The following is a 15,152-nucleotide window of genomic DNA, read 5'->3' as shown; positions in this document are numbered from 1 at the left end:
AGAATAAGAAACCAATAGGAAGCCAATGTCTGTCAGAAGTAAGGAATTCCTTTAAACACAGGCAACAAGAAATGAAATTATCCATACAACTGTACATATAGTCAAAAAGGCCAAAGGTATTTAAAATAAATCAGACGTTGGAATTTCATGCTAAGAGATAGCCACACAGTGTATCGGAAGCAATGATCTTCAGTGCTGAGGCATGTCTAATGGGGTCAGTGGAGCAGAACCTAATCAAAAGACTTCTTTGACCCAATTGAAACATCATATAAAGACGATCCAAGTCTTTCTCAATTAAAGGTCATTTTGTTAAACCCTTCTTTTGGAAACAAAGTGCTGCCATGTCTAGCTGAAACACAGGGTTTGAACATTGTATATTAAAAACACCGGGAATACCCCAAGGAATTTGAAGATGGCAAGCATTTGCATTACGTATAATCTTTAACGCATACAATAATGCATCTCAACTCATCCAGAAATTCAATTTCATTTCAAAGAAAAACTATGCAACACAAGTAATTTCACCAAATTTAAACATTTTTTACTCACAAGATAGATAGATCTGCAAGTACGTACATCACATTTTTACTAATATGGCTTTTTCCCCTCTTTTTTTTTTTTTTTAAGATCTTTACTGGTATTTAATTAGTTACTAAATGTATTTTTAGAAAATTATCAAAGTACATGCAAACTTTTCCTAGAATGTGGTAAATGAAGTGCATTCCCAAACTTCAAGGTTACTTCTTATTTAAAGACACTGCTGGTTAATTTAATCTCAGCATTCTGATTTGGCCAGTAAAATACTTTAAAAAACAGTCTAATAGGAGAATAAAATCTGCTTTTAACATACAGTGAAAACTTCCTATCTTCTGTGATTTTTGTATGCATTTCTCCCCCGTATCCAAATGTATTTGCAAGCCTAGTAATGGAGGTCAAAGCTGAAGACAAATATCAGCTAGAACAAAATCACTATCATCTATTTTCGGAGTTTCAAAGTCAAGCCTAATCCTGTGCTAATGACTTAGCAGGCACAGGAACAACATCTAAATTAAAGCAAGCAGATTAATTACATAAATCATGGAAAGCGATTCATTTTTTCATATGCATTCTGGTTTGGTAATCCAAGCCGAAGACAAGATATCATAACCTAGCAGTATTTCTTCAAATGATATCTCTTTTATACTTCAGGTAGACAGTAGCCGACATCCTTACACTGAGGTAATTTTATTGCAATTATTTAATCCCAGTTCCAATGCACATCCTGAGACAAGTTAGTAAGTGAAAGGATTCAGAACTGTTAAGCGATTTGAGCGTGTTTTCTTTTTTTTAAAAGGAACAAACCTATGGATTTTATAGAGATATATATTTTATTTTTTTTTAATCACAGTAGTAGTGAAGAGAAACCAGCCTGGACTCCAAAAATCAAACCAAGATTCTAGATAATATTGCTAAAGAGAAGCCTGAAGTTATTTGTCTTGACAAAAATACCTAACTCCCACTAAAGGTGCTGACTTAGGTTCCTTTCTTCACCCAGAGAAGGTCCCTCAGCCCCACATAGACGTGGGGGCCACATTTCCAGTTTGTCTTTACGGACCTTCGTTACTTCAAACAGAGCATGGCTTCTCACACCTGCGTCTGCCAGGAAAACAGGCGCTAGAAGCATGAACAGCAAGCCCCTTATTAAGATAGCAGGTGACGCTGAAGAAAGGGGGCAGAGCTTTAAGGCAGAGAAGCTCCCAGAAGGGTCCCATCCTGCTGCCCTGGCGGCCAGGGACCAACAGAGCCTGTGGAGGGGGGGTGGGGGGCAGCACAAAATATTGCAAAATCTGCCCTCACTCCACACAGTGGCAGCCCCTAACCGTGTTTCGCTCATCCTGCATGAGGATTAAAGGTCTCCAGCAGTGCCTAGAACTGGCAACACTAATTGCCCCGTGAAAGAGGAATTTCAGCAAAATGATTAATAGATTTAATATACATATATATATACACAGAGAGAGAGAGAGAGAGAGAAAATAAGTTAACAATTTGTGAAAGTGTTACATTAAGGTTTAGGTTTTGCTTTGTTTTCTTCAACGGGATGAAACAACACATCGACTGATGTACAGACACACATTAACTGAAGATTTACCTGAGACCCTGTAATATGGAGACAGACAGGCTAAAGACCGGGATAGAAACAGTCCCCTGAAAGGAAAGAGCATTTACCGGCTACTGCAGTAGTGTGTGTGGGGAGGGAAAAAACGGCTAAACTACTCTAAGCTCACCATCTCTACACTGATTGATATTTACAGGGACAGAAAGCATCACTAGCACACACTACGTGAACACTGATCACTGTTAAAAAATATCATATATGTATGTATAGGATATAACAAGATAGTAAAGGTTACAGTTTTGCCAATTATCGAAGATACACTTTTCTCCCTCGTTCTAGTGCGTTTACAATAAATGGGGCTAATTTTCTCTTCAGGTGAATAAATGTACTCTTAAAAAGTTCTATTTTTACTCTGCCCGATAGGTAACAAAACTATTTAAATCTAGCATTCCTATCACAACTTATATCTGATTTCTAAAATGTAATAATTTAGAACATTCTATTGCTATGCAATGTTATAGCGGCCATCTACTGAATTGACCTCTGCCCCTAACCTGTGCATTTTGTGTGTCTACCATTGCATCCATGTGGATGACTGCAGTGGTTAATTGTTGTGGGGTTTTGGTTTATTTAATTAAAAAGTATTAAATGGAAAGAAAAAAAAACCAACTCACAACCCTATGTACATTTCAGAGAGAATACTGCTTCGAGGAATTTACGTACTATATATATAATATATAGACAAGTGGGGTTCTGCTATTTCCCCATCAGTTTAAAGAGAAGAATACATCATCTTAAAGGTTATATAAAGATCTTTATACGAGAATGAATGGGGAGTCACAAAGTTGAACAGCACATCTAACTTCTAATAACTGCTCTCAGGTGGTAACTAGACTACACTTACCACTGTAAGAATACAAAGTTAGGCACAAATTATATGATGGCTTCTTGAGGAGATACTGTAAACAAAAGCAGAGAAACAAGGACAACCATGTTTGGAGTATTGGAGCGAAGTGAGTAAACCACAGTTGCACTTAGCATGGAGCAAGGTTTCAGACCCTTTGTCTAACTGAGGCATTTTTAATTGAGATGACAGATATCACATTATCAAATGAAACATGTGGCAGTACTTTTAAACAGTGATGCCCATACCCCTCAGTCTGGCACCATTTCCAAACCACTTTTAGACTCAAACTCAGTTTAGTCCCAGTCTCAAATGATTACTTCTTTACATTTTGCTTTTATTTTTCCACTTGAAAAGATCAAATGGATTCCTGTGTTTCTGTTCTGATCCCACATATTGCTTCCTGGTGTGCTGCTTAAAGGATCTCCGCTTCTTTAAATAACAAGTCCTCCAAGTTAGTAAAAATCATAAAAGAAGTATGCACACATGATGGGTCAAGGTCTGCTGTCAGTGCAGAAAAAGCAACCCTGCTTACTGCCAGAGCCCTGCGCTGGATCGATACCAGGACTACAGGAGATCCCATTCCTTGGTCCCCTCCATCCCGTCTGAGGGCTGAACTTCCCTTGGATTACACCAGTAACAACATCCTAGTCCCATCATAGCTGCCTGTTTCAAGGATGCTTGTGTGAAACGGGTCAAATTCTGCACACAATTTGCTGAAAAGATTTTTCCATCGTGCTTTGTTTATTCCTGTATCACCTGACAAAACCTGGTGTGCCAACCTGTTGCACAACGCAATTCTGCTGTTTCACCAGGTACAGAACACGTCATGGGCATCACCTACACCTGGAAGTGGTCTAGCTAGGTCTTCCCTACGGCATGCAACAGGAAATCCTGCTTTCCTAAGCAACCACTTTCAGGCACTGCGGAAAAGAAAAGCAGAAACGGTGAGGAAACGATATGGAAAAAAACATATCTGAAAAGGCTGACTATGTTATTGCCACCTATGTAATAACTATTAGCATTGGGTCCCCAGTTCTATATCCTTCACTGGCAGTTTAAGTCCCAGGGAAGAGGTTCCCAGTGGATCAATCATATTCATGTAACGTTCACCACGGTGCTTGGCCAAAAACGGACCCCAGTCAGGCTGCGGAGAGCACACCAACTTGAGTCGCTGCAACATGGGGGAGAGAAAAGAGAATCTCATTGGAAGTTATGGAACAGAATTACAGTGCAGAAGAAATGAGGATAGGCTCATTTAAGATTATTGATGATGGCCCTGCAATGCTCCACTGCTCAGTGTTTGTTTTGCACAAAGTTTGCAAGATTAATAGAGGATAAAGTGCCCAGATTTTAATTATACATTCTCCCCTGCACCATACGAGGGGAGCTCAGCAGATTGCAAGGCTCACTTACTGAAGGACATGTGCACAATTATTTAGCCCCATGGTCTAAGCAGTGGGTAAGTGCATTAAAATAATTGGATTTCCATTTAGCGTGTTTCCCAAAAGTATACAAATGACCAAAAAGTAGTATGTTGTTATGAAGGAACAAAATTTTAATTTTGAGAAGACAAAATGTTTCATTTCTATCTGCAGGAAAAAAGGAAGAGAACGTTAACCTGGCAAACAACCAAAATCTTCTAATCTTTCTGCTGATTTCTTTATTGAATATCCAATTTGATTGGTGCATTTACAGATAAAAAGGAAAGAAAACATATTTCTAATGGCTTAAGAGGGAACAATTATATGTTTATTACCTAATAAAGTGAATCAGACCTCTATGTCAGTTTTTTTAATCTCTGCTTAATTATCAGTTTGCAACTCTTACCTCCCAAATCAACCATAACAATTTTATGCCGCAGGCTTGGTATTCAGGAAATACCAGGCTACAGCTGAAAGGGCTTCAGCAAAAACCCCTTCAAAACAGATCCAACTTTTTGGCATTTCTTTAGGTGTGCTACTAGAGGGACAGTCAGGCGAGTACCCTATTTCTGCAGCTATACATACGCCAGTACTAGACATACAAGTCCGAAGAGATTCGCAGCACAATTCGTCTCAAGAGAAACTTACGAGGCAATGAACAATAAGTCTAATTTTGCATTAGCTCATTTCCAGGAGGAGCAGTTGTCTCCTGACCTGTGCACTCCAACGAGCTCTACACCAGGGCTGAATGGCCCTTTAGACAAGTGGCCCCGTTGCCTAGTGTCAACCATGTACTTGCATGCTCTCCCTAGGGTGTCCCACCATTTAATATTAAATTCCTTTGCTCTCTGTGAAGCAGAAAAGCATGGTCTTTTCCCTTAGGGCACGTGTACCGTGACAGAGACCAAAAAGATTATTCTATTTTAGTGCATTTTCTCTCCTTTTCATTTTTGAAGCATATAACAGCCCCGATGGGTTTTACAGGAGAGCTGAACTGCAAAAATGGCTCTGAAAAGTGGAGGCAAGTGTTTGTTCCTTTTCCCAAGGAGGGAGCAGCACGAGCAGCATGCAGTGATGACAGGGCAGAACCGAGAGAGCTTCAAAGGCCAAAAATAAGAGCATTGAACTTCTTCAGAAGACAAGGTGAAGGCAATGAAGGGATGAAATGCTGACATGAGAAATACATTCATGTACAGCGCCCTGCAAGGAACTGAGGTGGCAGCAGGATGGAACAGCCGGGGTGGCAGGCAGGGCCAGGGCACAGTGACAGGCAGCAGAAGGGGACTGCCATGTTTCTGGGGTGGGTGGGCTGGGAGGAAAAGGCAGGAATCTGATTTGCAAAATAAACCAAAAAGAAGCATTTAAAAAAAAAAAAAAAAAAAAACACAACCACACAAGTGACACCTGGGATTCTTTTAAGCCCAGGTGCCAGAGAGGATCAGCTTATTCAAGTAAAATAAAGAGATGAAGACAAGGGGGTGGGGGGGTGGGGGGTGAAGATTGCCAGCTAAGATCTATAATGAGTAGTGTGACCTGCAGAGCATGAGGTCTCTTTGTATGTCTTACTCCTCAACTTCGTCAAGTGGCACAACCTCCAGGAGCGCATCCCAGCTGACTCGGCAGCCACGCACCTCCCGCTTTGCAAACAAGGAGTTCCTGACTGATGGCCTCCAGCTCTGATGCTGGGCTTGCTGTGACACCATCCACACCAGCAGCTGATGCTTCCTATGCCTACACGCTGCTTTTGCAAAAAAGCCAACAAAGCTAGAACAACTTCCTCTCAGGAATGCCATGCCGGGGCTCATGAAATTTGTAACTCCTTCTAGTACTCATAAAAGCAATCACTTAACAATTTAGGAGCATTTTGTTGAGAAGCAGGGAATAGAAGGTCTGCATTTTAAATCAACTGAGCATCTCCTTGCAACACAATAACCAGTTTACCAGAAAGTAATCTTAGCACTATTAGACATTCAATATCAGAAAAAAAAAAAAATTCAATGTAAAATAAAACAGTCTCCTGTGACCATATTCTTAAGCAGCAAAAAGACAGAAGAATTACCTCAATAAATTTGCCTGGGGCTAGGTGCATTTTTATTACAAACATAACTGGGATCCAGATAACTGAGCAGGCCAGCATCAGCCATCCAAGCACCATGGACCAGCCCGGGTAATGGTAAGCTCCGTAGGTCATTGGTTCCCATTGGTAAAAACTGAAGCAAAGAATAAACTGGACAAAAAAAGAAAAGAAAGCAAGTATGTTTGAGTAAGCAAAACAAGTCTGCTGTGCAACAAATGGTACTCATCCACACACAGCATCAGTATGTACAGAACAGATAAAAATACATACACCTAAGGCTGCCTGCTGCCACAAGCTGCAATAAACAGGTCAGAGTCTGAATCTAATGAGTTTCATGGAAATCTTACAAAATCCCACAAAAATCACTGCATTTATGCCATAAGAACTGAAATTACAATCTTGCCCCTAGAGTAACATGCTTTATTACATGGTCTATTGGCAGTTTTACCTAATGTGATTATGCTAAGTTACTCCATTTCACTTACTGTATGAATAGCAATACATCTGCTTACATGTGTGCATAATTCAGTAACTTTTGGGAAATGCTTGTGCCCGCAATAATTGCACAGAGAAGATTTATAGCAGTGTAACTAGGTGAAGGCACGTATAAAAATCATCAGTTGTATTTCCAGAGACGTGAAGTAATTGAAAGTCTAATATTAGACTAGCCAAATGTATCAAATATTAGCTTTACAGAAGCAATAATAGAAAATAATGTATTGCTTGGGTTTTGCTTTATCTGTTTCCATTGCATAAAAATTGAATTACGACTGATCAGTGTCAATTTACTTCTCACTCTAAGTGCACTAAATATTACATTTGGAGGGAACAACAACACAACATGTGAGTTTGAACGGACCTTGTTTGCTTTCCAAATTTGCTTTCCTTGAAAGACAACATGATTTCCTATTCCCTGTGATTACTGGCAGTAGCTAAGTGCAACTCTGATCAGTAAAGGAACCAAGCAATTTGCAGAAAAGCCTTACAATTCCTTTCAGAAGCGTAACAACGGGTCTAAGGCAGCATCTTGAAAGCAACTATTGGAAGAAAACAATAAAATATTAAAAAAAAAAACCCACACCAAAAAGCGTGCAGAGACCTTCATTTTTAACAAGGCTCTCGAGAAAAAAAATTACACTGCCATTGATGTTCTCTTAATACTATAGATTAGACCGGGCTGCTGTGTCTTCAAATTTTTTGAGAGGGATTTGCAAACTATACCTATATATTGCCACAATGAAACAAGAGTTGTCACTGGATAGGTAAGACAGATATACCTGGTTTGCATGCACAGCAATCCTATACTTCAGTGAAGACAATTGGTAAAGAAAAATCAGTGTGGGAAAGCAGAATATCTTCATTATGTCTGTTGGAGATATTGTTCTTTTGGCAGAAAGTTTCTTTTCATTGCAACTCAGGATTTTGTTGAGCTCACTAAAATTCACTAGCCCCCCCACACATGCGTTCCTGCCTGCAAAAACTAAACCTTTTTCAAGTTTCCAGAAAAAAGTTAGCTCACTCCTGAATTAACAATACCGAAAAGAAGTTACTAACCTTATCCAGAGACCTTTTTTTTTTTTTTTCCCCCCCTCCAGAAATAAGATTTACCAAGATTTCCACTGCACTGAGGAACAGCACAAGGGGAACTCCCCAGCATAAGCCAAGAAGTGCCTGGAAAGGGATGGAGTCATCGCTGCACAGCATTCCTCACCCTAGAGCCACTGCAGCCTCATCTCACAGGGTGCGCCTGCAGGAACTCTGCTCCCTTCTCTTACCTTGCACCTCAACACCTCCAAATACTTGTAGGAACTACATAGCACTGCTGTGACACCGTGAGTTTTTAATCAAACCCTGCACAAATGCCAACAGCGGAGGGGTTTCAGGCTGGAGCCCTGCTCTCAGCCACACCGCACCGGTGGCGGGGGGCTCGGGGGGCTGGCACCCACCGGCTGGAGGCTTGTGACAGGGCTGAAAGAATGATTTTCATCTTGTGCCAAAATGCGATATGCGATTAAAAGTCATGTCTGTGCTAGGGTTAAAAGGTAAAGGAAGCATTATGGTAGCGAGATAGACAGGAAATGTGGATATAGTCATTATACTTTGATTCTTGGACTTGAAAAAACACGCATAGGCAGGGTGGGATGGAGATCGCGTCATTCAGTGGAGACCTACAGTTCAAGTGAAGAGTCATTGAAGGGTTTAGGGTGGAAATAAAGAAAAAAAAAAGAAAATTTTGGGGGGAAAAATTTAATTTTTTTAAATTTAAAAAAAAAAGAAAAGAAAAACAAGCACAAACACCGAAAGAAACAAAACACCATCTCCTTTTAAACCACAAGCCTTTCCCCGCAGGGCAGCACCTGCCCCCCGCCCCCGCCGCGGGCCGCGCGCCGCCAGCCGCTGTCGCACAGCTCCCCCTGCCGGGGCCGGTGGGAACCGCCGCGCTGCGCGGGGCCGGGCGGAGCGGAGCCGAGGGGCCGCCAGCGGGTGGGAGCGCCCGTGCACCCACTGCCCCAGAGCCTAAAAGTTTTGCCAACAGAAGCTCCTTTCATTCTCCCCTCCCCCCCTTCCCTCCCCCTCACCTCTTTCCTCCCCTCTATTTCCTCTCCCCCGTCTTTTTTTCCTCTTGTTTTCCTCTTTAAAAAAAAAAAAAAAAAAAAAGAAGACATTTATATGTGTTAAGAACATAGCTATTTTGACCTTTGCAAAAATATCTCCATCTTTGCAGCTAAAAATTTGCCAAATTTCCACTTACACCTTTCCAAAGCATGCTTCTCTGATTAGTTTATGACTCAATAAAATGGGTTTTCCCTAGCTCAGCCTGACAACAGACAGGAAGATCACGGCATTCCCTCTCTATGTGTATATATGCATACATATATATTACGCACACACGCACACATACAATGCTCACAAATGCTGCCCTGCCCTGCTATGCCACCCCAGCATTTTGCACAGGGAGAGGGTACTGCAGCAGCACGTGGAGCCTCACACTCTACCAAAAACACCATTACACACACACGCAAGAGAACATGTGTATGTGTGCATCTAGGCATCTGCATCCAAAATCATTACTACAAAAATAATTACTACTGTTCAGAAACATCATGAATGATGAAGAAACAACCACAACACTCTTTGAGGAAAATATAAAAAATAATAATTTTTTTTGCTTACTGTTAAAATAGTTGGGGTCACAAATGCCCAACAGACTCTCCAGAATTTACTTGGCTGGAATCCAATCATCATTTCTATATCTTCACAGAATCTTTGCAATCCTGTAAATAGCAAATGTAAGCGCGATTAGGTGAGAAAGAAACCAGCTGCAATTTGCAACATAGCTCTTGCGACCTCCCTTGTGTCTCATAACGAAACCAAACTCTGACTTGCCGGTTGAAAACTTCAACGAAGGATCTAACCACATGGTAAAAAAAAAATAAATAAATTATGGTGGTGGGAACCAGTCTAATAAAATATTTACTTCCTAAGGATTAAAGGAAAATTGATCTTTTACATAGAGATTAAGCATTCCACATGTTTTGGGTTAAAGCATTAATAAGACGTGCTGGTTAGCTGCAATTATATGTATACTTGTTGTATTTCCCTGTGAAGATGAACCTCATTAATATCTGTGCACCTGTTTCAGCACAGACAGTATCCGAGCTTCTCTCTGGCTGCCACGTGAGTGGGTACAACGGTGTCACTTAGCACCGAAAGTGCTAATGCCCTGTTATTTTCCAGCCCATATGTCAGCAATACTTAGAACGATCAGAAAGCACCTGTACTTATTTTAAATTATACTCAGTGGTGTCTGAACAAATGGATCGACTGACATGTTAATTCTTCAGATTATTGTATAGATGCAATCAATACAGTTATTTGAGCTCACAAAGCATGCGGATTGGAAAATGGTATCTCAGCCATCTCTGCAGCTATCTCCCCAGCCTCAGCAGGAAAAGGCTGCTATCGCCCACCTGATAAAAGGCGTCTGCTTTTCAGCCTGGCTCTGCAGAGCTCTTTAGGTAAATGGCCCCTACTCACTACAGCTATTAGTAATTTATCCCAAAGTAATAAAACCAAAATTGAAATTTGTTCCAGCTTCTCTAATGATAATGAGAGAGGTCTGGGGTCCGAAGCTGAGCTCATCTGTCACACAAACATTTCAAATATGGTCCAATTTTATCTAATAAAGCAGGTGATCGTCTCTGTCATTTAAATTTTACAAAGCATTATTCTACAGCATTTAGTCTAACTTTTATGATGTGGGGACAGGGATATTAAATACTGGAGAGAAATCATTGAGTAAGGGAAGAAATACTCGGAACAAAAGCAATAAACTGCTTTATGTTCTTATTGCCCTTATAGCCAGCCACTACAGCTACTGCATGCAAGAAGAGATAAGCCCCAGGGTTGATCCACCTAATTTTGAAGCCTTTCTGTTGATATCGAGGAGAAATCAATCTATCCACCTGACTGTTCCAAGAATTAAGAAAGTTGAAAATAGCAAGGGTTCGTTATTCACTGCCTTGTGATGCACCTTGAGGAAGCAGTGGGGCTGGCTGGTGCGAGGGCAGCCCTACAGCCCGGCTCAGAGCGGGAGCGCAGACTCAGCCGGTTCAGGCAGATAGTGTATCAGAGGAAAGGCTAAACAACTGTGTTGTGATAAGAAATGAAGAAGAAAAATCCAGAAGATGGTACTTGAAGAACTGTATTTAGGGGAAGGGAAAAAGTAAAACCTGCAGTGGATGTAAGTTTAGACAACTAACACAAGGTGACCCAGATGTCACATTTTTTTCTGGAACTGTAATTTCTCCCCTCCTTTTTCTCTTTTCCACTGACTACAGCAAATGCTCTTCTTTGGAAATCCTCTTCTCTGTAAAATACATGTAATTTTTACAACCCATGCAATCACCATACTTTAGCACCCATCTGTCTCATCATGTGCTTCTCCATTTTGTAATAGAGCTTTATATGCCTGAACCACCAGTAACCCCCCAGGGTCACCATGTTATGGGCCTGAAAGATCTCAGCTGCAACCAAATGATTTGTTCCCGTGTTTGATTTACCTGCTCGTTACAGTTCAGTGCACCATCTGCAGTGAGCTACCCGGGAGGTGCTCCCACAACCATCATCCCTGCAGCACACTGCGCTGGGAACAAGACTAGTTTTAAATTAATTCCAGCAGCACCAGGTATGGGCTGAAGGGTCTTTCCACAAAGTTTAAAGCTCGTTCAAGTGTCATTACTTCAGCCACACCTGGTGCTGCAAAGGAGGTATACCTAACTGAGTAGTTCCCAGGGGCTTCTGCCTCTACAATTCCTGCAAGCTTCATGCAAATCTGCTCAGATTTGTCTGAAACACCAATTAAAAACCCTAGTTACTTCTTGGAATTGTCAGTAGATATTCATAGTTTAAGGCACTTGGAAATATTAGCCGTTCGGGAGTCAACTGCATGTGAACAGACCGAGGGATTATACAGTGCTCATCTCTTTCCCAGTGAAAGACTGAAAATAGGTTTGTCAGGTTCCACAGAAAAATGCAAAGGATGCTTTAGTTAACAGAAGGCCGATAAAATCTTAGTATATCTGGTCTCCCTCTCAGACCAGTCAGGCCCGTTGAATAACTTTGGGAAATAAACAATACATGATATTCCATATCTCAATTTCCACTCTCTAAAGTGGGATGATGTATTCTAAGCGATGCAGATATAAAATCCATTAAAGAGGAGAATGCAAGCCTAGGCAGACAAACACTTCAATATTCTGCTACAAGTAAAATGTTCAAAATGACTAATGCTTTCTACAAATACACTGCAGCAGTTACCACTCACTCTGTCGACAAACCTTCTCAACGACAGACTGTTTCAAAAAACAGATCCAGCAGGAGCACAAAAACAGTTAAGGTCACATATTTTCAGTTTCCAGTGGTGTTTGGCTCAAGCACAAGGATCTTGTACTTAGCTTCACGTTACGAAATGCAGCAGTGGGAATTATGCTGATGATTAAATTAATACCCGCAGCTCTAAGCTATTCTTTATCAGTCGTGCATCATAATCTAAACAACAGGGGAATAAACATCTATACCAGCATGTGAAATAAAAAACAGCATTTGACTGGATTACGTTGCACTGACTCTGCTGAAAAAGAAGCGATTACAAGGAAATAAACAAGTGTGCCTCTTCCTAATTTAAAAATCTCAACAAGCTCAGCAAGCAGAACATGGAACAAGAACTGAAGACAGATTTATTTAATCATAAAAGCACCTGCCACTATTGTGCCAACCTGCTTGCTATGAAGAGTACAAGTGTATGGAGAAGGGTGGCAATGGAGTGTAAAACAGCAGTTGTCAGAGCTCGAAAATGTATTGTGCCCATTTTAGGCACTGCTTGAAGTAATGTAACAAGAGCAGTACCTTCACTTGTATATACAACATGCAAATTACAGATACACAAGCTGTAATCCTATGAACAGTCCTTACAAAAGTAGCTTTAAGGCAGTAGAAACGCTATGATACAGTAGTCAAGCAGATCATGATCGTAACGTCAATCTTTCCTTTTTCGTGTAGAAGACTGGAAGCTCTTTAGTCTAGCAAGAGGTTAATTCCAGGAAATAATCTTTGAAATAGTTTGCATCAAAGGCTTTACTAACAGAAAGCATGGAAAGAATGATTTGTAATTTTTCAGTTCTTTTCCAAGTGTGATTACATTAAAGTAATATCTAACTAAAAAGAGTTCTCCTCTATTCAAGTCCTTCCTTTGCACCGCTGTAATTATTTCTATTATTTTATGGTTTTTATATAAGTTAGTGTTTTAAGAGTTACTGAATTTGTTGGGCAAAGCAGGCACTAGGCAGAGCAATTTTGCTTTCAAGGCTAATAAAATGTTCCGCAAAGGCAGGTCTGTAGTGCTCCTGCCACACAGTGTTCAGAGGAGGAACAGAGCCAGTACTTGCTCCTGTGTATCCTGGTCCTTATTTGAAAACATACAGAACAAAGAAATTCGACAGATTTAAATAGTTTTGGGGTTATTTAAAAAGATTCTAAGCAAGGAACTTTTATCTGGCACACTGCTGGCAATGGCTTTAAAGGGGCTGATCTCAGCACAGACCAGGTGATGCTGGCCAGGAAGAGTGACAACATCTAGTGCTTTAGGTTGTTTGGGCATGCTGTCAGCAAGCAGGGGAGGAGGAGGAAAGGGAAAAAAGAAAAAAAACCAATAAACCCTTATACTCTTCTTAGGCATTCCCACTGACAATCTCTTATGGAATCGTATTGATTTTAGGAAAGCTAGGAAATTGGTCAGTACAGTAACCAGATGCTAATGACTCTGATGACACAGGAACAGGTAAATGCTAAACCTGGTGGGAAGCTAGGGGAGGGAATGAGCAAACTTTGCATGGCTTCACAGAAACCGAAGCGCAGAGTGATGGCACAACTTGCCAGCATTGATTTTCAAACCAAGAGTTGTGCTAAATAATCCCCAAAATCCACCTCTCCAGGAGGAATCTCCAAGCGTTACACTTGGGTCCTTTGGGAAGACGGCTGCACGTAAAACTGACAGCAGTCACCAGCATCATTGCACTCACAGAGATTACACTTCTAAAACAACTCTAATGCAAATATTTACATTTCAGGGGCATAAAAACCAATGAGCGTTTTGATCAACCAAAAGACGATTGGTCTAAATCAACTTTTTTCTTAGTGTTTCGACTTTTTCTGTAACATTTCCTCACCGGAATATACCGGGCTTGGCTTACAGCTGCTCAGACCTGCTCGCTAGGCTGGAGGTCAGTGGAGATGAAATACATTCCTGTATCCCCATGGAATTAGAGAGAACAAGGAAGGGCTGATACCCTGTCCTGTCTATAAAATTAATTTCTCAAGCAAGAGCGACAAATTCTGCATGTTTTGAATTACGTGCAATTTTTTAAATGCATTTATATTACAGAGCAGACCCCACAATGTAGGTAGATCTAAGTATTTAGTGCACAGGACTACACATTGGTTGTGTCTAGCTGATACAGAATATACGATTAATTCCTGTCCACAAAAACAGCCTTATCTTTGTAATCTTTAGCACTGAGATTCAGATCTTCCTCTGCTTTTGAAGGCCCATCTTAAATGGCATCACCAAGCTCCAGACATAAATTAAACATTTGTTATGTAGGAACGTCTTCACATTTCCTACCGCAACCGGCTGAGATTCACTTTTCCAAGAATCAGTCTCCTGAAAGCACTGAACAAGTTTGGGAGCAAATCACCAGCCGGTGTCAATGGATATAGCTATAGTAGCATCAAGGCAATTGCGCTGCTTTATACTAGCTGAGGATCTTCCTCATAGTTTAATGTAATACAACATGGATCAATATAAGTGGTGTTGCCACTGTACAGAATTAATCACTGTGAACAGCTGTATAGCCTTGATTCTGTGTTACAGACACACGAGCTAAAGGGAAGGACCGATGTGCACATGAAAAATAAATCCTTCAAAAGCTGTTAAATGCAAAGATGCCACTTCTGGCTCAGGAAGCCCGTGACCCTAAAATTATTGGTCTAAGACAAGTTTCACTAAATGCTTGGTCTATTCTTACGCTCATCTCTAAGCAGTGCCTTTTAGCTATTGGTGAGAAAAGGACCTTAGACTATCTGGAAGTCTTT

The 15,152-nt window shown here is 40.8% G+C and overlaps 1 protein-coding gene across 1 annotated transcript in view; it reads right to left on the bottom strand.

Moving 5' to 3' along the window:
- Positions 1-3,654: 3,654 nt before the first annotated feature.
- SLC6A5 (solute carrier family 6 member 5) overlaps positions 3,655-15,152 on the bottom strand; it is a 32,637-nt gene continuing 21,139 nt past the window's right edge. The window contains exons 15-17 of the mRNA XM_014285706.3: positions 9,675-9,775; positions 6,483-6,650; positions 3,655-4,173 (exon numbers count right to left, since the gene is read on the bottom strand). Of these exons, the coding sequence (XP_014141181.1) occupies positions 4,018-4,173; positions 6,483-6,650; positions 9,675-9,775 (425 nt within the window). The 3' untranslated portion in view covers positions 3,655-4,017. The remainder of the gene's footprint in view (positions 4,174-6,482; positions 6,651-9,674; positions 9,776-15,152) is intronic.

This window comes from Falco cherrug, chromosome 10 (genome assembly GCF_023634085.1).
Source record: "Falco cherrug isolate bFalChe1 chromosome 10, bFalChe1.pri, whole genome shotgun sequence".
In the NCBI taxonomy this organism is placed as follows: domain Eukaryota; kingdom Metazoa; phylum Chordata; class Aves; order Falconiformes; family Falconidae; genus Falco; species Falco cherrug.
This window is presented reverse-complemented; position numbering and strand designations above follow the sequence as displayed.